The sequence below is a fragment of the Nicotiana tabacum genome, chromosome 8 (assembly GCF_000715075.1).
Source record: "Nicotiana tabacum cultivar K326 chromosome 8, ASM71507v2, whole genome shotgun sequence".
In the NCBI taxonomy this organism is placed as follows: Eukaryota; Viridiplantae; Streptophyta; class Magnoliopsida; order Solanales; family Solanaceae; genus Nicotiana; species Nicotiana tabacum.
The window spans coordinates 18,044,926-18,070,341 of NC_134087.1; the positions used below are offsets into that span (position 1 = coordinate 18,044,926).

The window sequence follows — 25,416 nt, forward strand, 5'->3', positions numbered from 1 at the left end:
AAAGATGGATAAATAATTAAGGATATAAAAGAACTCAATCTCTACTAATCAGACATATCTTTTTCATGGTTTTACCATAAACTATTACTACAATGATCACAACTGCTACAGTAAAAAAGTTTTTATGCATTAAGTTTTTTATACTAACTCGAAAGTGAAAGCAAAGATTCAGAAAAATACCTCTAATATCATAACTAAAGCCACTCCTCCATATTATTATACGATTTAAGAAAAAAAATACTGAAAATAAAAAAATTTAGAAGTAGATTTTTTAAAAGTATTTTATTGATGAAAAAATAACAATTTTTAGTAGTAGATTTTCTAAAAGTATTGTATTGATGAAAAAGCTCGTTTGAGAATTTATGCACAAACTTAACAGGGATAGGCAAGGAAGAAAGAGAGAACAATAATGAAGAGCTATAAATCCTTGGATTTATGTCTTCCTGTAAAAATTGAAATAGGAAAAGGCAAAAGAAAATGATGATAAGAAAACTTTTACATATGGAGAGGGCCGAAAATGGATTGTTATATTAGTCTTTAGTTATCATCAAATATTTGGTACTTCTGTTTCGATTGCTGGTGTTCTTCCACCTTGACTAAGGTTTTACTATTCTTAACTTCTGCTTCGGGAGGAACACAACAGCTTTCATGGTGCTGGTTCCTCATCATTCTCAGCTTCTGCTTCAACCACTATTTTCTTCTCCTTTTTTGCTTCAGTTGTGCCCACGTGATTGGTCTCTCCATTCAGCAGTAACCCCGACTTCTATCTTCTTAATAAAGTCTCGAAACTCAGCCGGCAAAAGTCTGCAAAACTCGCCTATTTAACGAATCAAATCAGTCCTCACAAATTGATAAACTTTCAATAGTGTATTACCACCAGATTGAAGCATTAAAATTATGCCAGGATAAAAAATGCAAGCAAATATATTTTAATAATTATCTACAACTACATCTTATTCAGTCTCAAGTCTCATAAAAAAAAGTTATTGTTAATAGATACAAATCTAAGCTTGATTGTCCAGGACAATCTCCAGCATTAATAAGTGGAGCACTGGTTGGGTGCACTCCTTATAGTCTCATTCTGTTAGGACCCAGTGACACTAAACACTACTGCACAGCGGAATAAAATAAATATATCAAAAAAACTCAAGAAGAAAGAGTTTGAGAGGGAGAGAGATATAGTTCCTTTAGGAATGTTTCTTAACAGGGGAGTGACAAAATAGTGAGTAGAAATACTAGTCGGGTATTTTTCGGGAAACACTTTTGTGTGCGCCACTATTTTGGGTAGAGCTCAGGAATTGTTGTACCTCCAAATTATTGGGGAAGTCTCTCTTTGTATGCCTGCTAAATGTTTTAGTGGAAGTTGGTGTCGGATTTGTGGACGTAGCCTAAACGTTTTAGGTGAACCACGTTAAATATTGTGTCATTTATTTTTGGTTTCGTTGATCATTTATTTTATTCCGCTGTGCAGTAGTGTTTAGTGCCACCGGGTCCTAACAAGTGGCATCAGAGCTTTGGTTAGAGTACTATTCATACGTACGGTACTATTCATACGTACGAGTACTATTCATCCATACGGGCACTATTCATATCCACGGTTACTATTCACCGTCGGAATTTTTTTTAGATTGCAGAAGTCTGTCAAATTCTGATCTAAATGGAGGCGAGGACAAGCAAGATGGTCAACCTGAATGGTACAAATTATCACTTATGGAGAAACAAGATGAAGGATCTCCTGTTCGTGACAAAGATGCACCTGCCGGTGTTTAGTTCTCAGAAACCTGAAGATAAGTCAGACGAGGACTGGGAATTTGAGCACAACCAAGTGTGCGGCTACATACGGCAATTTGTTGAAGACAATGTGTACAACCACATTTCTGGTGTGACACATGCAAGGTCGTTATGGGACAAGCTCGAAGAGTTGTATGCCTCTAAAACAGGTAACAACAAATTATTTTACTTGACAAAATTAATGCAAGTAAAATATGTAGAAGGGACAACTGTGGCAGATCACCTTAATGAAATACAAGGGATTGTCGACCAGTTGTCGGGAATGGGCATAAAGTTCGATGACGAGGTACTTGCTCTTATGGTGCTGGCAACACTCCCAGAGTCATGGGAAACCTTGAAGGTTTCAATCACCAATTCTGCACCCAACGGTGTGGTAAACATGGAGACAGTCAAGAGTGGCATTCTGAATGAAGAAATGAGACGCCGATCACAAGGAACATCTTCTTCACAGTCAGAGGTGTTCGCTATTACGACTAGGGGGAGAAGTCAAAATAAGAGCCAGAGTAACAGAGATAAGAGCAGAGGTAAATCCAACAAATTTGCAAATGTTGAGTGCCATTACTGCAAAAAGAAGGGGCATATCAAAAGATTTTGCCGACAGTTCTAGAATGACCAGAAGAAGAACAAAGGCAAAAAGGTGAAGCCCGAAGAAAGCAGTGATGATGAAACGAACTCCTTTGGTGAGTTCAACGTTGTCTACGATGACGACATTATCAATCTGACAACCCAAGAGATGACCTGGGTGATTGATAGTGGGGCTACCATTCATGCGACGCCACGGAGAGAACTCTTCTCATCTTACACACCTGGAGACTTTGGTCGTGTAAAGATGGGAAATGCCAATTTCTCAACAGTTGTAGGCAAAGGTGATGTTTGCCTAGAGACCATGAATGGGATGAAGCTACTTTTAAGAGATGTCAGGCATGTTCCAGATATGCGCCTGAATCTGATCTCCGTAGACAAGCTCGATGAGGAAGGTTACTGCAATACCTTCCATAATGGCCAATGGAAGCTCACGAAGGGCTCATTAGTGGTGGCGCGGGGCACGAAGCAGTCAAAGTTGTACGTGACCCAGGCGAGCATCTCCCAACAAGTTATAAATGTTGCGGAGAATGATAGCAATATCAAGTTGTGGCATAGACGTCTTGGCCACATGAGTGAGAAGTCAATGGCGCGTTTGGTAAAGAAGAACGCCTTACCAGGTCTAAACCAGATCCAGTTGAAGAAGTGTGCTGACTGTTTAGCTGGGAAACAAAACAGAGTTTCGTTCAAAAGATTCCCTCCTTCCAGAAGGCAAAATGTGTTGGATCTGGTACACTCAGATGTATGTGGACCTTTCAAGAAGTCCCTCGGTGGTGCCCGATATTTCGTGACCTTTATTGATGATCATTCACGAAAGACATGGGTATACACGCTGAAGACCAAGGATCAAGTGTTTCAAGTTTTCAAACAGTTTCTGACCTTGGTGGAAAGAGAGACTGGTAAGAAGTTGAAGTGCATCCGGACAGACAATGGCGGTGAATACCAGGGTCAATTTGATGCTTACTGTAAAGAGCATGGTATTCGACATCAGTTCACCCCTCCTAAAACTCCCCAGTTGAATGGCTTGGCTGAGAGGATGAACAGAACTTTGATCGAGAGAACCAGATGTTTACTCTCTCATTCAAAGTTACCAAAGGCTTTCTGGGGTGAAGCTCTAGTTACAGCAGCCTATGTGCTGAACCATTCACCCTGTGTCCCTCTTCAGTACGAGGCTCCAGAAAAGATTTGGTCAGGAAGAGATATCTCTTATGATCAATTACGGGTATTTGGCTGCAAAGCCTATGTCCATGTTCCGAAAGATGAAAGGAGCAAACTTGATGTCAAGACAAGGGAGTGTGTATTCATCGTCTATGGTCAAGACATGCTTGGCTATAAGTTCTATGATCCGGTGCAGAAGAAGCTCGTCAGGAGTCGAGATGTCGTGTTCGTTGAGGACCAAACAATTGAAGACATTGACAAAGTAGAGAAGTCCACTGATGATTCTGCTGAGTTTGAGTTGCCTCCAACAGTGGTGCCGAGACAAGTTGGAGATGATGTTCAGGATAATCAACCTGAAGCCCCTGATCTTCCTAATGAAGATGAACCAGCAGATACTGAAGGTAACGAGGACAATGGTGATGATGATGCAGACGAGGAGGATCAACCTCAACCACCAATCCTCAATAACCCTCCTTATCACACAAGATCTGGAAGAGTTGTGCAACAGTCTACCAGATATTCTCCACATGAGTATGTGTTACTCACTAACGGGGGAGAACCCGACAGCTTTGAAGAAGCTATTGATGATGAACATAAGGAAAAATGGATAGAAGCCATGCAAGACGAGATGAAATCCTTGCATGAGAACAAGACGTTTGAGCTGGTGAAGTTGCCGAAAGGCAAGAGAGCTTTGAAGAATAAGTGGGTGTTCAAGATGAAGCATGATGAACACAATTCCCTTCCGAGATTCAAAGCAAGATTGGTTGTCAAAGGTTTCAATCAAAGGAAAGGCATTGACTTTGATGAAATATTCTCACCAGTTGTGAAAATGACCTCAATACGCACGGTGCTGGGATTAGCAGCAAGCCTCAACCTGGAGATTGAGCAGATGGATGTAAAAACCGCCTTCCTACATGGTGATTTGGAAGAGGAGATATACATGGAGCAACCAGACGGTTTCCAGCAAAAGGGGAAAGAGGATTGCGTTTGTAGATTGAGGAAAAGCCTCTATGGCTTAAAACAGGCACCAAGGCAGTGGTACAAGAAGTTCGAGTCGGTGATGGGGCAACACGGCTACAAGAAGACAACTTCAGACCATTGTGTGTTCGCTCAGAAGTTTTCTGACGATGATTTCATCATCCTATTGCTCTATGTGGATGATATGTTGATTGTTGGCCGGAATGTTTCCAGAATTAATAGCTTAAAAGAACAGCTAAGCAAGTTCTTCGCCATGAAAGACTTGGGGCCAGCAAAACAGATCCTTGGGATGAGGATTATGCGAGACCGAGAAGCCAAGAAGTTATGGTTGTCTCAGGAGAAGTACATCGAGAAGGTACTTCAACGGTTCAATATGGAGAAAACTAAAGCAGTTAGCTGTCCTCTTGCTAACCACTTTAGATTGAGCACCAAGCAAAGCCCGTCAACAGATGATGAGAGAAGAAAGATGGAGCGGATTCCATATGCTTCAGCAGTAGGAAGTTTGATGTATGCCATGGTTTGTACACGGCCAGATATCGCTCACGCTGTAGGAGTGGTAAGTAGATTTCTTTCTAATCCAGGAAAGGAACATTGGGATGCTGTTAAGTGGATTCTCAGGTATCTTTGAGGAACCTCCAAACTATGCTTATGTTTTGGAGAAGACAACCCTGTGTTGGTTGGCTATACTGATGCAGATATGGCCGGAGATGTTGATTCTAGAAAATCAACTTCAGGATACTTGATTAACTTTTCAGGGGGAGCTGTGTCATGACAATCAAAGTTGCAAAAATGTGTTGCATTATCAACTACTGAAGCTGAATTCATCGCAGCAACGGAGGCTTGCAAAGAATTGATATGGATGAAGAAGTTCTTAACTGAACTTGGATTTTCGCAAGACGGTTATCAGTTATTTTGTGATAGTCAAAGTGCTATCCACCTTGCGAAGAATGCCTCATTCCATTCCAGATCCAAACATATTGATGTGAGATATAATTGGATCAGGGATGTGTTGGAGAAGAGGATGTTGCGGCTTGAAAAGATCCATACAGACGAAAATGGATCGGACATGTTGACCAAGACTTTACCGAAAGGGAAGTTTGAGTTCTGTAGAGAAGCTGCAGGGATAGTGGATCCACCATATAGTTGGAAGGGGGAGAATTGTTAGTTTTTCCAACAATTATGGTGATGTATGGGAGAGGTAAGCAATGATGCAACTCTCCTTAGTGAGATAAGCAATGATGCAATGAGTGGTAGGTGAGATGGGAATATTGCAAATTGATCCTTCTTGGTAGGTGAGATTTGCACTTTTGGTCCCTATCTCAAAACTATAAATACCCCCTTCCATTTCATTGTATAACACACCAAAAAAAAATATATCAAAAAAACTCAAGAAGAAAGAGTTTGAGAGGGAGAGAGATATAGTTCCTTTAGGAATGTTTCCTAACAGGGGAGTGACAAAATAGTGAGTAGAAATACTAGTCGGGTATTTTTCGGGAAACACTTTTGTGTGCGCCACTATTTTGGGTAGAGCTTAGGAATTGTTGTACCTCCAAATTATTGGGGAAGTCTCTCTTTGTATGCCTGCTAAATGTTTTAGTGGAAGTTGGTGTCGGATTTGTGGACGTAGCCTAAACGTTTTAGGTGAACCACGTTAAATATTGTGTCATTTATTTTTGGTTTCATTGATCATTTATTTTATTCCACTGTGCAGTAGTGTTTAGTGCCACCGGGTCCTAACACATTCTTCGCTCCTTCAATAGTTCAAGAAAAGTTGGTTACTGTTAATTTTCAAATCCATTTCAAACAATTGATGTTAGTTGGTGGAGTCATAAGATTCTTTTGAATAGACTTCAATTTAAAGGAGTTGAAGAGAAACGAAAAGCTTCAAGTATAATTCTGGACTTCCAATTAAGGACTGCATCCATTGTGAAACGTGTATACTACACTTCCTGAACATGAATAAAGAAAATTGTCATTTGATGGAGAATACATCTAAAAAGTGTAAAAATCAAAATAAGAATAACAATTACAGCAGATGAATCAAAAAAAAAAAAAACTCATAGAACATAGAGAAAAAAGAAAACTGAAGTCTCACCTTTCATTCTCTGTATACATCTTCTGGTTTCTGTAGCACACCTTAAAACCTTCCTATCAAAGTACGCATAGTGTCACCTGAGATCACAAAGAGATTAAGAATTCACAATATATTTGAAAAATAAGTAGAGCATCCTTGGTGCATCTTACATATGCACAAATAGTCTGGCGATTTCATAGTTAACAATGTAAGGATGGAAGATTAAGTAAAATAAACATCATTTTCACTGAGAAAAAATGCAAAAGATGGTAACATCCCTTATATGCTGGTTCTCCGCACCAGGAACAGTTCAAGAAAATTAGTTAGAGTCAATTTACAAAGTCATTTTAAGCAATTGTTTCTAGTTGTCGGACTCCTAAGATTCTTTTGAATATACTTCAATTTGAAAGAGTTGAAGAGAATCGAAGCTTTGACTACATAATTCTAGACTTCTAGTTAAGGGCTGCACCCATTGTAAGAATATAGAATTATTAAATACTAATGTTATTATAGAGTTCAAGAAAAAGGAAAAGGAGGAATAGAGGAAAATATTATTTGATAGAGAATATATGTGAAAAAGCATTAAAAAAAGCACAATAAGAATAATAATTAGTTGCAACAGATGGATCAAATATTCACGGGTAGCAATTCAAGTGGTTATCCCTGCTAGGATACATAAAAAAAAATTGCATCTAAACCAAAACTTAAGAAAATATGTTGTGCAATAAGAATTTTGCAAAAAAATAATGCAACACCAACTTGAATTTCTTATTTTTTTAAGTTTTGAAAAGACTATATAAATATATAAAGGAGGGACATAGAAGTTTGACGTGGCACATCCCATAGATGAGTATTCCTATTTATCTTTTTTCCTGTTTTTTTGTCTTTTCCAAATTTTTTCCCTCCAATTTTGTTCTTTATTGTAATTTAAAGGAAAAATGCATAAGTACCCCCTGACCTATACCCGGATTCCCAACTACACACTTTTTCTTTGCGAGAATCCTATTACCCCCCTAAACTTATTTTAAATAGAATTATTTGCATCTTAAAACTAGACAACCAAACTCTTGGCAAGTAGTGGGCTACACGCGCCCCCACATGTATTTTTAGTATTTTTTTTTTATTCTTTCTTCTTTTTCTTTTTTCTTATTTCTTATTATTCTCATTTTTTCGGTTATTTCATTCTCTTTCTTTTTGTTTTGGTCACCGGCGGCATAAAGTGGTGGTCGTCGGAATTTCACAAACACCATTTTTTCGGTGATTTTTTTTTCCATCGACAGATTTTTATCCCGGTCTAAGTGTGTTTTGTTATATATATATAATTTTTTCTTGAAAGTGTAATTTATGAGTGGGAGGAAGAGCAAAAGAAATAAAAACGAATATAAGCTGAGAAAACTTTTTCCAGTTAAAATGTCAATACATCATTTTTTTCCGGCGTGGGAATATTTTCCGATGATGAAATTTCCCCCCCCCCAAATCTGAGTGTATTTTGCTTTGTTTATGAATAAATCTTTTTGAGAGTTTAGTTTGTGTGTGAAAAGAAAAAATGGAAGAAAACGGTTAGACAAAGTTGCCGGTGAATGAATATCCGCCGGAATTAGAGAAGAAACGGAAAAAAAAGGAAAAGAAAAAAGATAAAGGAAAAGGAAAAAAAGGTAAGAAAAAAATGATAAAAAAGAATAAAAAATAATCTGAAAATCATTTTTTCTTGCTTCTCACTCTCCTTTTGGAAAGTGAAATACACACACTCTTCCACATCAGCGTTAAGGGTGCAAATAATTCCATTTAAAATAAGTTTAGGGGGGTAATAGGATTCCCGCAAAGAAAAAGTGTGTAGTTGAAAATCCGGGTATAGGTCAGGGGGTACTTATGCATTTCCCATAATTTAAAAACTCAAAAGCTGTGTTTTTCCAATAAAGATGAACGATTGTGTTCTTTCAATAAAGATGGAACGGTTGCAACAATTACTAAAAATAACGGTAGCAATTTCAAAGGACATCATAATGAGAAAATTACATAATGAATATAGTGGTGGCAATTAATACACCATTCTTCCTCCTCGTAATAACCAACCTTTCACCGATTTTCCTCTTTATAAAACTTAATACAAAGAACGTATATACATCGAGCAAAAAAGAGAGAGAAGAAGAAGCTTTGAACTCAGAAATTGGATTTGCAAGAAAAATATTATGGGAAAAGTGCTTTTTGGTTTATCTACGCGTTTGGTAAAATTAAAAGTGCTTATAAGCCAAGATTAAGCCAAAAGCCATAAGTTGATCTCCCCCAACTTATCAAATTTCAGCTTATAAACACTTTAAGTTTGACCAAAATATTTATTATTCTATTCCTAAAATACTTCTTTTTAAAACAAAACTTTTCGTATAAGTTCTTCAACTGCATATTATTAATTTCAGCACTTTTATCCAAACACCTAAGTGCTTATTTTTTAAATCAGTTTTAGCACTTAAAAGTGCTTTTTAGCACCTAATGTTTATCAACTACTCTAAATCAGCTAAGCCAAACGGGCTCTAAATCAGTCGAACTTTTCCTTTTCCTCTACTATTTTATTTTTCTCTTAACTTTTGGTAAGAGAAAAGGGGGAGTGGAAGGGCGTGAAACTTTTGTATCTCACAACTTAACGACTTATTTTCAAAAAACTACAACTGAACCGATGTTAGTAAAATCTTCCATGTGCAAAGAATGTAATCTATGTATATTGCATTCGAGATTGAAGGAATCCCGCAAAAATTGGGGAAAAATCAGCAAAAGATGTAAATTGATTGGTACGATCAACCTGAAATCAAGAAAGTTTGGAGAATGTAGAATATAAAGATAAATAAAGCATCAACCAAACCGTTTAAGGAAACCTAAAAATAGAAAGAAGAGATTTACGTTACGCTGTCTAATCCTCGCTGGGAATAAACCCTCTAATCCTCACTGGGATGAACCCCTATTTCTCCGTGGAGAAAGTAATCCCTGTTCCTTATCCTGTGCCTAGGGGATTAATCCTTAACCTTAGACCTCCGGCGGGATGAGAAATTCTTGTTCATTAGGAGTAGTAAAAGTAGGGTGAGAGGGAGGCTGTATTGGGAAAAAACTGAATTTATATTAAAAATGATGTGGCATGACACGTGGATTAGTTGAATGGTCAAAGAACAACAATTGACTAAGAGGCACGGTGAAAACACGGTGAAAACAGCCACGGGAAGAAGAATTTAAATAGGCACGAGACGATGTATAGATACGAGTCTCGTACCAATTTAAATTATTTACAGTCAACGGATTAGAAGGCATTAAAAGCAAGGATCAGATGACAGAAAGGAGTCCAAATTCATTATTAAATGTCTGATACGTTATAAAGTTGGTATTTAATAGGAATGATTGTATAACGGCTTATTTAATGTCATTTATTGCTCATGATTATGTCATTAAAACTGATGCTTTATTCCTTTACCTAGAATGATCTATAAAAGGAAGAAGTATCATCATTTGTAAGGACACGATATACTATTGAGAATACACTGAAATACTTATCTATTTACCCTCTACCATTGTTCTCAAAAGTATTTTATTTTTTGTCTCCTGATTATCAGTAACCCGAATTTTCTTTTAGCTTTGACCAAGGACTCAGATTTTTGGTTAAACAAATTGGTTCCATTACCAGGAATCTGATAATCTTTCCTTTTAAGCTATATCTTATCTATTATCGTTACCATGTCAAACAATAACACCGACAACAACAGTAACAACACATTGGGAAACCATGAAATTCAAATACATCAAAATCAAGATACCGTGGTTCCCTCTCCTTTAAATTCACCACGTCAATCTCGTGAAGGCACTCCTGTTACTGAATCCCGTGCTGATCAACAAGAGCAATCTGAACATTTTGAAGGAGTTACAACTGAAGCTTTGCAAAAGCTAATCGATGCACAAGTCGGCAAAGCTCTTCAGGCACTTGTTAGTCGATTGCCTGCTGCGCCACCTACACCGACTCCTGATAATAATACATTGGAGAACCCTCGTTCTGGTCTTGATAATTCTAGAAACGGAGCAACCCCCAGTGAACCACAAGAAGGGGGACCAGGTAATTTAAATAATTCATATTTGCAAAATTTAGTACTAACCTTGCAGAAACAGCTGAAGGAACAAAATGAGCGAATAGAGCAAATCCCTGGAGTTCCACCTGTAATAAAAGGAGTAGACATGGACAAATACTCACAACAACCATGGAAGCCTAGTGCTGCTCCCCTTCCAATTCCGAAAAAATTTAAAATGCCTGACATCCCAAAATATGATGGTACTACAGACCCACGTGACCACGTGACTGCATTTACAACCGGCGTGAAAGGCAACGACTTGACCAAACAAGAAATTGAATCAGTATTGGTCAAGAAATTTGGAGAAACACTCACCAAGGGTGCATTAACCTGGTATTCTCTTTTATCTGAAAATTCTATTAATTCTTTTGCTGAGCTTGCAGATTCTTTTATTAAAGCACATTCGGGAGCACAAAAAGTTGAGAAAAGGATGGAAGATATTTTCAAAATCAAACAAGGGGATTCGGAGTTGCTTAGAAACTTCGTTGATAGGTTCCAACGTGAAAGAATGACTCTACCTCGTATGCCTGACAATTGGGCTGCTATAGCTTTTGCAAGTAATTTAAATGACAAAAGTTCTGAAGCCACGAGACGACTCAAAGAAAGTCTTCGAGAATTTCCTGCAACCACATGGAATGATGTTTACAACAGGTATAGCACGAAGCTGCGAATCGAAGAAGATACCGTACCTAAGCTCCATCATGAAGAAAGGGGCGGTACCCGAAGGTCAGATTCCGAAAAAAGATCAGGTAAAAACAGGTACGATCCATATATGGGACCCGCAGGAAAGGATCCACGGTCGAAGCAAGATAACCAACAATACGATCAAAAGTCAAGGAACCGGGATTCTAGCTCTCCTTCAAAGTTCAGGAATGATCGGAATAGACAAGAATCACGTGATGATGACAGGAGTTTAAAGGCACGATTCGGTGGATATAATTTCAACGTCTCTACCTCCGAGCTCGTAGCTGTTTTAAGAAGCATGGGAGATAAGGTACGGTGGCCGAAAGAAATGCGGTCAAACCCAAGTAGACGCAATCCGGATCATTGGTGCGAATTTCACAACGATCACGGGCACAAAACTTCAGAATGCAGATTCCTGCAAAGTAAAGTTGATCATTTATTGAAGCAAGAATATCTCACTGAGTTATTTAGTGAGAAAGGAAAACAATCTTATATGAAGAACAGACAAGAACCACCACAACCTCCTTCACCCAAGAGGACAGTGAATGTCATAAGCGGGGGAGAAGATATTCATGGCATAACTTACACAGCTTCAAACAAGGTTTCTAAGGTAACAATTACACATGGGAAACGGGTGCGGTAGGTCCTTGACAATGAAAGCATTTCGTTCGATGATGCAGATAACAAAGGAGTGACAACTCCACATAATGATGCACTGGTAATATCTTTACTTGTATATGATACTAATGTAAAGCGAGTTTTGATTGATCCGGGAAGTTCTGTAAATATTATATTACTAAGGGTACTGCGGGAAATGCAAGCTGAAGACAAAATGTTACCCAAGGCGCACACCTTGTCAGGTTTCGACAACTCAAGTGTAGTAACAAAAGGTGAGGTAATACTAACAACTTTTGCTATGGGTGTTGTGAAGGAAACTAAATTTCAGGTAGTTGATATGGAAATGGCCTACAATATGATCATGGGAAGGCCATGGATACACGATATAGATGTTGTCCCATCAACCCTGCATCAAGTTATCAAATTCCCATCACCATGGGGAATTTGTCAAATTCGTGGGGATCAGCAGATGGCCAGAAATGTCAACGCTGTAACAAGTACGAGCGCCGTAAATAAAGCAAAATAGCAATTACAGGAAACAATTGAAAGTAAAAAAGATCAAACTTCAACTGAACAAGAGAAAATAGATTTGGACTCAAGGCCTGACACAGTTCAAGAACCTGAAGAGAATGAAAGTATCAAAACGACGATTGAAGAGCTTGATGCAGTGACGTTATTTGATCAACAGCCTGAACGAAAGGTTTATATCGGGGCTAATTTAGACACGAACATGCGAGGTATGATAATCGAATTTTTAAAAGCTAACTTAGATTGCTTTGCTTGGTCCCACGCTGATATGACAGGGATACCTCCAAATGTGATGACTCACAAACTCAACGAGGACCCTTCTTTCACACCAGTAAAGCAAAAGAAACGGAAACAAGGTGCTTTCAAGAACCAGGTGATTCAGGATGAAGTCCAAAAATTATTAAAAATCGGATCAATCCGTGAGGTAAAATATCCAACTTGGTTAGCTAATACGGTGGTTGTACCCAAGAAAAATGGTAAGTGGCGTGTTTGTGTAGATTATACTGATTTAAATAAAGCATGTCCAAAAGATTCCTTTCCCTTACCACATATAGATCAACTAATTGATGCGACCGCAAGTCATGAACTTTTAAGTTTTTTAGATGCATACTCATGATATAATTAAATCAAAATGGATCCTGGTGATGAAGAAAAAACTTCTTTCATCACAGACAAGGGGACTTATTGTTATAAAGTAATGCCCTTTGGTCTCAAAAATGCTGGGGCAACCTATCAAAGGTTGGTCACCAAAATGTTCCAAGAACATTTAGGGAAAACAATGGAGGTATATATAGACGATATGCTCGTCAAAAACCAGCAATCTCATGATCATATTTCTCATCTATCTATTACTTTTGAAATTTTGCGAAAATTTAATATGAAACTCAACCCAGAAAAATGTGCATTTGGAGTTGTATCAGGTAAGTTTTTGGGTTTTCTTGTTTCTAACCGTGGTATTGAGGTGAATCCTTCTCAGATCAAAGCAATAGAAGAAATCCCGGATATCCTTACTAATAAAAAGGAAGTACAACGATTAACGGGAAGAATTGCAGCTTTGGGGAGATTTATTTCCAAATCCTCAGAAAGGTGTTTTAAGTTTTTCTCTGCACTTAAAAAGCAAGATCATTTTGAATGGAATGAAGATTGTCAGCAAGCCCTTAGAAATTTGAAAACTTATTTGTCAAAACCACCGTTGTTGGCAAAACCGAAGGTAGGGAAAAACTTCTTATTTATTTGGCCGTATCTGAAGTCGCGGTAAGTGCTGTTTTAGTCCGCGAGGACCAAGGTAAACAATCTCCTATTTATTACGTAAGTAAGTCCTTATTGGAAGCTGAGACACGATACCCACAACTAGAAAAATTAGCATTAGCTTTGGTCATGACATCTAGAAAGTTAAGACCTTATTTTCAATGTCATCCCATTGTTGTAGTTACTGCTTTTCCGCTTCGAAATATTTTGCATAAACATGAACTTTCAGGAAGATTAGCAAAATGGGCTATAGAACTAAGTGAATATGAAGTTATTTATCAACCCAGGACCGCTATAAAGTCTCAAGTACTAGCTGATTTCGTGGCTGATTTTAGCCAGGGGATGCATTTAGAAGCAGAAAAAGAATTATTAGTTTTTAATGGTGCAAACCCGGGGACTTGGGTTTTATACACTGACGATTCATCTAATGTAAAAGGGGCAGGCTTAGGAATAGTCCTCGTACCACCTGCGGGTGAGACCATTAGACAGGCTATAAAATGTCATTCTATAACTAACAATGAAGCAGAATATGAAGCTGTAATTGCAGGTTTAGAATTGGCACGAGAACTCGGCATAACACAGATTATAATCAAGAGTGATTCTCAACTCGTGGTTAATCAGATGCTGGGGACTTACACAGCCAGAGAGTCACGAATGCAAGAATACCTCGCAAAGGTACGGGAGTTAGTAAAGCAATTCCAAACTTGGAAAGTAGTGCAAGTCCCAAGAGATGAGAATGCAGAGGCAGATGCTTTAGCAAACCTTGCATCCGCAGCAGACGTGGCAAACAATACAGATGTTTTAGTCATACATCTATTTCATTCCGTTCTCGAACCTGACAAAAACGAGGTAAATTTTAATCATCTAACATGGTATTGGAGAAATGAAATTGTTGCCTTTTTACAGCACGAAACCGTGCCTAATGACAAAGGAAAGGCTTTCGCGCTTCGCAAAAGAGCTGCACGATATTGTTTATATCAAGGTAATCTTTATCAAAAGATGTTCGGCGGACCACTAGCAAGGTGTCTCGGCCCTTCTCAAACCGAATATGTCATGAGAGAAGTACATGAAGGACATTGTGGGAATCACGTAAGAGGACGGTCACTGGTAAGAACGTTAATTCACACAGGGTATTATTGGCCTAAGATGGAAGAAGAGGCAACCATTTTCGTGTCCAAATGTGATAAATGTCAAAGGTACGGCAATAATATCCACAGACCAGCTGAGTTACTACATACTGTTTTAGTCCCTTGGCCCTTTATGAAATGGGGAATGGATATCGTAGGTCCACTTCCACAAGCGAAAGGTCAGGTAAAATTTCTACTCGTACTTACAGATTATTTCACTAAATGGGTAGAAGCAGGGGCATTTAAACAGGTACGAGAAAAAGAAGTTAAAGACTTCATATGGCGCAATATAATATGCCGCTTTGGAGTACCAAAGGAGATCGTATGTGACAATGGACCACAATTCATTGGAGCACAAGTTACAGAGTTTTTTCAAAGTTGGCAGATCAAAATAATAACATCTACGCCATACCATCCAGTGGGGAATGGACAAGCGGAATCAACTAACAAAGTTATTATCAATAACTTGAAAAAGAGGTTACAAGATTCAAAAGGTAATTGGCCTGAGGTGTTACCCGGAGTACTATGGGCTTATCGTACAACGACCAAAACAGGCACTGGAGAAACACCATTTTCGATGGTTTATGGTACGGAAGCCTTAATACCAGTTGAAATAGGTGAGCCAAGCACACGGTACGATCAGGCAACGGAGGAATCTAATAATGAAGAGATGCGGGTTAGCCTAGATTTACTTGAAGGAAGAAGAGAGGCTGCTTTGATAAGGATGGCAGCACAAAAGCAAGTAATAGAACGATATTACAACAGGAAAGCACGCCTCAGATTTTTCAAAATTGGGGACTTTGTGCTTAAAAAGGTTTTCCAATCTACAAAAGCTGTTAACTCAGGAAAGCTAAGTCCAACATGGGAAGGACCATACAAAGTTCGTGGCATTGCGGGAAAAGGAGCATACCAGTTGGAAACAATGGATGGTAAAGTTTTACCCTTACATTGGAATGCTGTCCACTTAAAAAGATATTACTTTTAAGAAAGTACTTACGGTCAGGTATCATCATGTAAAAATTCTTCTCTTGATTTTTTAATATTTTACTAACGATTTTAGATGCTAGGCTAAATATCCTAACTCGTGCCAAATGATGAGTCACAACCTGCAAGGCAAAATGGAGTATGCATAAATTCCTAGCCCAGGGTTACAATTAATCTGATGGAAATACACACGAGTTAGGCAGTCTTCATCTATAATCACATAGTCGAGTCCCGTATATCTTTCTGTTTCAGGAAAAGGGCCAAAGTAAAAAGAAATAAACAAGTGTTCGAGGCTTCATACTTCACCGCTCAAACACTTGGGGGACTACATATTATACGCAGATAGGTGCAAAGAAACAGATACGAGTATCGAATAAAAGTCGGCCAAACTGAAGCAAGTGTTGAGAAGAAGTTACGAAGTCTTCAGCATTCATGAGAACAACAGAGTCATCTCTCAAACTCATAAACAAAGTCACCTCTCAAACCCTTCTTAACATGTAAAGATAGGGTCATGACTATGTACTGAAACAGGTTATAAAAAAAACCTTGTTTAGTTTATGTTATTTACAAATCTGTTACAAGAAAAACAGTTACGAGAAAAGTTGTAGATGTATTGTAATACATGTAACAGTCAAACACTTGTTAAAAGTTTATGAATTAAAACTTGCCAAAGTTGTTTCATACAAAACATGTGTTTTCCTATTACTTTCATCGTATTTTAACACCATTATGAAGTTGAGACGTCTTCTTCATTAAGTGTCGATAAAATAAAAGGGCCCTCTTTTATAAGCCTCATGTCAATAAGTCATGGGAGAATCATAAAGCATTTTCAAAGGATAAAAATGCTAAACTATTCTATAAGTCCTAAATAAGTAAAGAAAAGGCAAGAGTAGAACACATTGAAGTATTAACAAACTTCTTGATCTAATTAAAAAAAAAAAAAACTAAGTAGAAACTTAGTCAATAAAAGTTTATACAATTGCCCCATTATGATAACTGGGGACTTTCACCAAAAAATCCTTTAAAAAAAAACTAAGGGATCAAACCATCATTCAGTTGAGGGGATTGTCACGGAAGCTTCAACTTCCATAGACTGGGTTGTAGAAGTTTCACCCTCTGAAGCTGGAATAGCAACATTTTCAGGAACTTCAAGGGCAGGAGAAGGAGTATCAGTAGACTGTTGGCTTTTCTCGATGGTATCTATGACTTTAGCCAGTTCAGACTGCAAGTCAAAACCCTCTTGAGCAGCTTCCGTCAAAGCATCACGACGAGAATTCAGAAAAGCCCAACTCACTTCTATGTTAAAATTTTCCTCTAGAAGTCCATATTCCTTTTCCCACATAGCAAGATCGTTTTTTAAAATTTGATTTTCAGCTAAATGGGAATCAAGGGAAGCTTCATGAGAAGCATGAGAACTCTTCAAGGCTTGAATCTCGACAGAAGAAGTCTGTAAGTCAGCCTGAGCTTGAGTCAAGTTTTGCACTAACTCTCCTGCATATTCTTCCTTTTTAGCCAAAAGTGCCTTCAGCTCTCTAACTTCTTCACTAGCTCTGGATAATTGTTCTGATAAAGAGCATTCCAAAAGCTCTTTGTCTCTTTTCAATTGGCTTGAAGAAGCTTTGACTGTTGCCAGCTCAGAAGTTAAACCACGGTTTTGCTGCTCTAGGAGGTTTTTATTTTCTTGCAACTCTTCTATAGTCCCTTGAGCATTTTCGAACTGCTCCTTCCAGTTGGTTGCTTCAAGTTGGGCTCCCCTAGCAATTTCCTCAGCCTCGTGGACAGACTTCTCAGACTCACGAGCTTTTCTTTCCAGTGAGGAAATTCTTCTCATTAATTCCGTGCTAATAAGGTTAGCCTACAGAGGTAAGTCATGGAAATGAGAAATTGAAGATAATTTAAAAAAAAAGAAAAAAGAGAAAAAAAACTTGTTGGTTGAAATACCTTCAAAGTAGAATGAACTACGTCGTTCATCAAAGTTAAGCAGCTATGGCTCTCCATCTTCTTCTTCTCGATATCTCCAATAAGAGGTTCGAGCCAAACATCGGCTCTGCCGGTTTTCCTCAGGAGGCTATGATTGGCAGGAACCTCCAAAGTAACACTTCTCATTGTTATATTTCCGCTGCTAGAACCTGTCTCTGTATGATGAACAGAGGGAAGAGGAGCAGCGGAAGGAATGGAGGGAAAAGATGTAGAAACCAACACCGGAGCAGAAGCAGGTGCGGTTGAAGCAGCCAAGGGAACAGATATAGGAGCAGTAGAAATTGGCAAACAAACGGAAGTTGTTAAAGCTGGTAAAGAAACACTTACGGTTGGCAGAGGAATGGAGGGAATAAGAACAAATGAGGAAAGAGGAGCTTCATCAAAAACAGGTCCGAGCTCGCCACTCCCGAAGCCACTGTCAAAAAGGTACTGAATTGATTCATTGTTATATCTTGGTTCGGCATCCTCATCAGATTGAATCAAAACAGGCTCGGTGGCGGAGGTACGAGCAGGAGTGTTTTCAATTTCATCATCAATGATTATTCGTCTCCTGGCCCTTGGCCTGGTAATTAGGGAGGTACCCTCCTCTTCTTCTTCAGAACCTTTCTTTGTAGCTTTTCTTTTAGGCAGCAAGGCTCGAGCCTTATCTAAATCCAGAGCAGCATTCGCAGACATGCGAATGGCCATAGCTACTTCAGCTGTCATTCCTCTAATGCCAAATCCTGATTAAAGAATGGATATACATGATTAAAGTTGTGGAAAAAGTGCTTAACATGTAAAACAAAATTTTTAGAAGGGTGGATACCATGTGTTTTGACTTTCCAGCCATGTAAAGAAGAAATTGATTTCCAAGTTCTCTGCTCCCTAGTAGCAATCTTCAAAAGTGAGTCTACCCAGCCACGAAAGTTGGGAATAGGTTCCACATCTCCCATGGTTGCTACAAAAAACCAAGAAGGGACGAGGTTAAAAACAACACTCTTTTGAAATTCTCAAAAGTACGCACGACAAATAAGAGGAAACTTACGTTCAAAATTCCACTTCTCAGGAAAGGGAATATTTGTTTCGCCAATCAAATCCACTGTACGGACAGCAACGTAACGAATATACCATCCACGATCTCTGTCATCCTCGGGGTTTACCAAAACTTTTTTGCTCCTTGCAGTTAAGGTGAAAACCCCATGGCGTATTAAGTTGGGATGATATAAATGAATGAGATGAGAAAAGGTGAAATTGACATTGGCCTTGGATGATAAATATCTCAAACAAGCCACTGTTCTCCACACCAATGGACCAATTTGGGCCAAACAAATGGTAAAGAAACGACAAAAATCGAGAATAACTGGGTCAATTGGAGGATTAAAACCTAAAGTGAAGGGGTAAGTGTAAACAGAAGAATACCCATTTCTAAAAGAGGAAATTCTTTGATTTGGGGAAGGAATTGACATTCGAAGACTATCCTTCCAATTACAATCTTTTCTTATGGTGGGGATTGTAAGCTCAGTTACTAATGTTGGGTAAGTATCGGCTCTTTCTAAATTTTTAATTTGTTTTTGAAGAGACGTTTTGTCACTTTCAAAAGACAAATCGCCGGGAACTATATCATCAACTGAGGGTTCTTGAGAAGTATCAAGAATTTCCCTACTTTTAGAAGAAGGGGCTTTTGGGATAAAACTCCTTGAAGAAGAACCAGATGAACCGCCTCGTGTAGATTCTAACCCTGTTCGAGGCCTACTTCCTCCGCCTCTTTTGTGTCTAACAGGGGCGTTGGGGAACTGATCTAGAATTGGAACTTTTTTACGGTTAGGGTTTGAAGAAGAAATTGTTAAGAAGAAAGTATGTGCGGAAAATTTGTGAAGAAGACAAAGGAAGACAAAGTATGTGTAAAATGGGAACCGTCAAATTTTAAAGTATAATGATGAAAAGCCTATAATAAAGGCAGCTGTGACTTCGTAAATAGTGAGATTGAAGAAGTCTCGAAGAAGGGCATGAATAGCAGAATCAATTATAAAATGACACATGGACAGAACATTAAATGGAAAAGACTGCTGAGACGTTAGTACTGTCATGAGCATTAATTGTGGCAAAAGTTCTTTTTACATGAAGATCCACTTCCCAATTATTTAATTGATAAAAAAAATGGAAAGTGGGGGGACTATCTGTATTGGGAAAAAACTGAATTTATATTAAAAATGATGTGGCATGACACGTGGATTAGTTGAATGGTCAAAGAACAACAATTGACTAAGAGGCACGGTGAAAACACGGTGAAAACAGCCACGGGAAGAAGAATTTAAATAGGCACGAGACGATGTATAGATACGAGTCTCGTACCAATTTAAATTATTTACAGTCAACGGATTAGAAGACATTAAAAGCAAGGATCAAATGACAGAAAGGAGTCCAAATTCATTATTAAATGTCTGATACGTTATAAAGTTGGTATTTAATAGGAATGATTGTATAACGGCTTATTTAATGTCATTTATTGCTCATGATTATGTCATTAAAACTGATGCTTTATTCCTTTACCTAGAATGATCTATAAAAGGAAGAAGTATCATCATTTGTAAGGACACGATATACTATTGAGAATACACTGAAATACTTATTTATTTACCCTCTACCATTGTTCTCAAAAGTATTTTATTTTTTGTCTCCTGATTATCAGTAACCCGAATTTTTCTTTTAGCTTTGACCAAGGACTCAGATTTTTGGTTAAACAGAGGCGTTGTGACAAAGGAAGATTTGAAGAGGTGTTTGGAAGAAATAAGTTACAAGAGAAAGAGACGTATTCGTTCGGATAAGTGAAAATCGCTTTCAAAAGTTTAGAGAAGGCAGGGTAAAAAGACCGCAAAAACAGGGGGACAAAGATAAATGAGATTTCTGGACAATGAGAGGCGACACGTAACCGTGGCCCTCTTTTATATAGATATATATATATATTTGCTCAATTTTTTTTTGCTTCCCTCCACTTAATAGTGTCGCTTATTTGAGAATCCTTTTCCACCTCTTATATGTCTATTTCAATGACCATTTTTATTTGGGACACTGCCACTTGCCACTGCTAGGACAGTTCATCCATCTTTAACAGGTTTATCTCATACAAGAGGCGGACCCAGGATTTGAAGGTCAAGGATGCCACTACTAATATATCAGTATTTTAAGAAAAACATATACATGTATTCATGGAAAATTTGCCGAACTTTCCGGATGCCTGTGTCCCCTCACTTGATAACATAGGTCCGCCTCTATCTGATTCTAATTCCATGTACAGTATTTTTCAGCTCTTAGAGATACCTTACATTACCTCATAACTTCAACTCTTCAAGTTATATTTTACAAAGTTATAGATAAAGTTCCAATAATTCGGTAGCCCTATACGAAACAGAATTTTCATCCAGTAGCCGATTATTTGCAACAAAAAGAAAACAGGCTATGTAATTGTTAAAGCTAACAAACTGTTACACTATTCATAACCAGGACACATACAAATGTACTAAAGTAGAACTCTCATTCTGGTAATGCATATTTTTCAACTACCTGATCAAGTGATTCTGCCGTTGCCGTCCTGCTTCTCTAGCATGAAACATTTTTTATGTTCCACTCATTGAATTTGTGATGACAACTGAAGCAAATCAATCATGGGATCATTTATGAAACAATTGTTGCTACTGTTAGACACTAGAATCTGTTCCAAGCAACTCTCTCCGGAATTTACCCCAGCTGAATTGAATGTATCAGGTACTCTACTGGATAAAGCCTGCGGGCTAACCCCCAGGGGCTTTTCGGATATGTGTGTGACATTGTAATGAGCATTACTGCTCGGTGTAATTAGGTGGCTAGCTGTGGGAATTAGAGATGATTGATTTGATGAATCTTGTGACTGAGATGACAGAAGAGAGGGAGCACAGCCCGAGTTTGATATCCCAGAAATCCCTTGAATGGTTGAGATCGAGTCCAGAACATGCAAGACATCACCTCCTATTGAGAAACTCTGTACTAGAGGGCGGGTAACAAAATCAGATCCTTCTATATCATGCAGATAGGATTTGCTACTCTCATCAATTTTGCTTCTTGTAGGAGCAGTTATTTCTTCGTCGTGGAAAGGTGGACATTGTTTCTCAGCATGGTATGAAGTACAAAGGGATTTTGATTGTGAGTGTCCATTTGTGAATGGCATGGTTAGTCGAGGGTTATAATCAGCAGCGTCTTCAACCTTTACATTTTTATACCAGTCCTCCATCTCATACTTTGGTTGGTACAGAATGCTGCTGCCAAGTATATTTTGGCAAAGAGAGGACGACATTGCAAAAGAAGTTCCCTGGAATCTGCCTGTAGAACCTAGGGAGTGATGAAAACAGTAAAAATGAACTTAACCATTTTACAGAAAGCATATGAAACTCGAATTATATGAACACGTCTCGGACAAAGGCAAAGAATACAAGTTCATACTGATCAATTGTGATATCAGGTCACTATCAGCTATGCTAACCGATTCTCCTCAAGGTTCGGCCTCAACATCAATTTCATTTTATGCATAAAAGAAAACTGATGTAGAAATCCTAACAAGCACTTCAGCCCTATAAATAGTCTATTTTGTGCTGTAATTCATTATTTCAGGACTAACACTACATAGAATATGATTTGACAATCAAAGACTCCTACAGTGGTCAAAAACCAAAAGATTGTAAGTTTTATCTGAATGGAATAGAAGGAATCAGTAAAAAGCTACAAGTCAAGTATGTTAAGGCATTCCATATCAGAGAGCATGCCTGTTTGAGGTTTCCTTCTGCGTTCATTATGACCTGCTAGACGTTTACGACAGCTGCGTTTTCCATCATCAAATTCAGCTAGTAGATGAAACCTACAAATTCAGAAATAAGCCAGATTTACATTAGTTGCAGGAAGAACACATTTTCTCTCTAGCAACAAATTATAAGACTTAGAATTTAGAAAATAAAGACTGATATCAAACCAAAAATATGTTCTACAAGGGATTCTACTCAAATTACAGACTTAAAAAAACACTAGTACACATTCACTTTTGAACAAAATAGTAACATTTGGAAAGTTGTAACACTAATACAATGATTGTCTTACAGAAAGTATTTTCCTTTTCGCAGTTATGCTTTTGAAGAGATAATATATAGTGTTGTCAAAGGCTCATTTAAGGCACGCTTAAGCTCTAAAGCTCAGAAAAGCTCAGAGAGGGCGCTTCGCGTCGCTTAAGCTGCGCTTCAGTGTAAGGCAAATCTCTAAGACATGCACCTCATTGCCCATGAGTTTTATAGTGAACCAAGCTGCACTAAGCAACAAATATAATTGAAAAGTAACTGTATTAGCTGTAAAGGAAAACCTTAAGAATGAATTTACTATGTTCTTAATTACATATATTATTTTATTTTTCCCTTGATTGCGCCTTTTTTCACTAAAGCCCATACTTTTAATGCGCTTTGCGCTTAAAGCCCCAATAGACATAGAGCACTTTTAGAGTTTTTCACCTTTGACAAGACAAATAGTATATACAGAATTATTGAAACTGGAATTAACCTGCTACATTGCTGGCAAAACCTTTGCTCAATGCCATTTACAATAACCTTAGCAGTCTTTGAGTGAACTTCACACACTTTATGCCTCTTGTTGTAGTCCTTAGAAGAGCTAAGATCCTTGCTACAACCTTGAACCTGGCAATATGGTGTCTGATACTTCAAACCTCCACTTCTCATTCTTTTGTCTGGTACATTTGAAGACAAATTGGTCATAATCTTGGGGGATTTGAAACTCTGTACATGTTGTTGACCAGGAAAGCTACCAAGCTTCAAATCAACAAGTGATGAATCCCTACAATTTGATTCCACAACTGACCTTGACATCTTGGAACTAGACTCAGATGCCCCAGAAAATACAATTTGAGGAACTGTTACTGAACTAAAAACTCCGCCACCACTAATCTTATTACTCAAAACATCTCTAATTTGGTTATTGGGAGTTCCAAGTTTAGGGAATTCTTGATTTTCAATACCTACAGTGCTTCCAAAACTAGATGGATTATTTAACTCCCAACTTGTTACACAATGTTTCTCTCTTATAATTCTATCATCTAAAGAAACTGAATCCTCAGACACAAAGCCCTTTCCCACAGAGAAAAAGCTCCAAGACTCCATTTTTTGTTTCAAGAACTGACTTGTTTTTTTCCTACAGTACATGCAACTGCAATGAAACCAAATTCTGCTTCACTCCTATAACCAGAGGCGGACCTATGCTTTGGGGAGTGGGATCACCGGACCTGTTAACTTCGGTAAAAATTCAAAATATATAAGTGTATATATGTTGAAAACGATCATGTGCTCCCCCACCTTCAAATCCCGGGTCCGCCGCTGCCTATAACACAGGAACCATGAACAAATTTCAGCTCCATAACCAAGTCAAGAAATTAGCTAATGAATACTAAATACACCCCCATAACCACCACAATGCTTCCCAAAAGTTTAAAAATATTGCAGGTAAAGTGTTAACGAACTCAAAAACTGCAAAATAAGAGTTTGAATAATCTTGAAAACACTGTGAAAGGGTATTGAGAAAACAACATCCTGATTCCAAACAGGTCAAAAACAGCAGAAAAGTGTGCAGCCACAAAATGAAATTTCAATCAACTAAGTACCCAAAGAAGCAAGTAAACAGTAAACTGAGTTAAATACTTGCCTCCATAGTGGAAGCAAAGGAACTATAAAGAGAAAAGAGAAGTACAGCTAAATGAGTGAAAAAAGTGGTCCAGTCATACGGAGTACTAGATACAAAAGCAGGGCTGCCAAAACAATATCCCCATAATTTCATTTTATAATTTTTGGCAAAACCTGTTTGTTTATAAATTTTATCCATAATTTGGCAGATTTTAAAAATAAAATTTTCAAATCCCAAAACTAGTTCTACACCTATTTTTAGCCTAAAATATTACCTTTGGATTTTTTAACAATTTCAAAAATTACCCCAAACTTTTGTATTTATAAAGAAGCGCATCATCTATTATGACCCAACTAATCCACCAGCTAGGAATTATCATTTTTTTTGGACTGATGGATCTTGTAATATTATTGTAATTTGACGAATTGTAGCAGCTAGTAATTGTGTTATTAGCAGTTGATTTTAAAATTATCAGGTTATGATTTTAGGATAGTGTATTATGTAGTTCATTATAAAAAAATAAAAATGATGATTTTGTGCCAAACTTATCTATGTTTAGGACTATGGTGCGTGATAATGATAATGAATGACATCGATGAAGGTTATGCATATACATGATTAGCAAGTTTGTTTGTTTGATATTGTTGGATATTTTTAATGGTTTTTAGAACTTATGGGTATAAGTCACATTTCATTTTTTTAAATGAAATATGTCTTGAAAAATATTGTCCAAATAGGTTTTCATCTTCAAAACATACTTCACCCAAATCAGATTTTTTAAAATAAATTTGAGAATCTATGGTCAAACGTTAAAGTCTTGGACCATATATGTATCTTAAAATCTTTATTAAGTTTCTTTAGTTATATTTGTGTTGGCCAAAGG

The 25,416-nt window shown here is 37.8% G+C and overlaps 2 protein-coding genes across 2 annotated transcripts; both read right to left on the minus strand.

The window, feature by feature from the left end:
• Positions 1-16,920: 16,920 nt before the first annotated feature.
• LOC142162975 (uncharacterized) lies at positions 16,921-21,442 on the minus strand. Its single transcript, XM_075220212.1, has 6 exons — positions 21,393-21,442; positions 18,877-19,007; positions 18,658-18,789; positions 17,814-18,574; positions 17,289-17,727; positions 16,921-17,018 (listed from the first exon to the last, which is right to left on the minus strand). Exons 1-6 carry the CDS (start codon positions 21,440-21,442, stop codon positions 16,921-16,923), a joined length of 1,611 nt encoding a protein of 536 aa, XP_075076313.1.
• A 14-nt stretch (positions 21,443-21,456) lies between these two features.
• LOC107826867 (squamosa promoter-binding-like protein 6) lies at positions 21,457-24,016 on the minus strand. Its single transcript, NM_001326174.1, has 3 exons — positions 23,403-24,016; positions 22,625-22,716; positions 21,457-22,193 (listed from the first exon to the last, which is right to left on the minus strand). The coding sequence occupies exons 1-3, from the start codon at positions 24,014-24,016 to the stop codon at positions 21,457-21,459; spliced, it is 1,443 nt and encodes a 480-aa protein (NP_001313103.1).
• Between the last annotated feature and the right edge of the window lie 1,400 nt (positions 24,017-25,416).

What these genes read in the sequence shown, in the direction of transcription:
- LOC107826867 (NM_001326174.1), bottom strand. Translation starts at nt 24,016, where the DNA reads ATGGAGTCTTGGAGCTTTTTCTCTGTGGGAAAGGGCTTTGTGTCTGAG. An exon ending in TTTTGCCAGCAATGTAGCAG is followed by an intron (nt 22,717 to 23,402) that starts GTTAATTCCAGT and finishes CTGAATTTGTAG; the next exon opens with GTTTCATCTACTAGCTGAAT. An exon ending in CAGAAGGAAACCTCAAACAG is followed by an intron (nt 22,194 to 22,624) that starts GCATGCTCTCTG and finishes ATCACTCCCTAG; the next exon opens with GTTCTACAGGCAGATTCCAG.
- LOC142162975 (XM_075220212.1), bottom strand. Translation starts at nt 21,442, where the DNA reads ATGTTTCATGCTAGAGAAGCAGGACGGCAACGGCAGAATCACTTGATC. An exon ending in CTGGAAAGTCAAAACACATG is followed by an intron (nt 18,575 to 18,657) that starts GTATCCACCCTT and finishes TTCTTTAATCAG; the next exon opens with GATTTGGCATTAGAGGAATG. An exon ending in CGAGATTCAAGCCTTGAAGA is followed by an intron (nt 17,019 to 17,288) that starts GTTCTCATGCTT and finishes CTGCCCTTGAAG; the next exon opens with TTCCTGAAAATGTTGCTATT.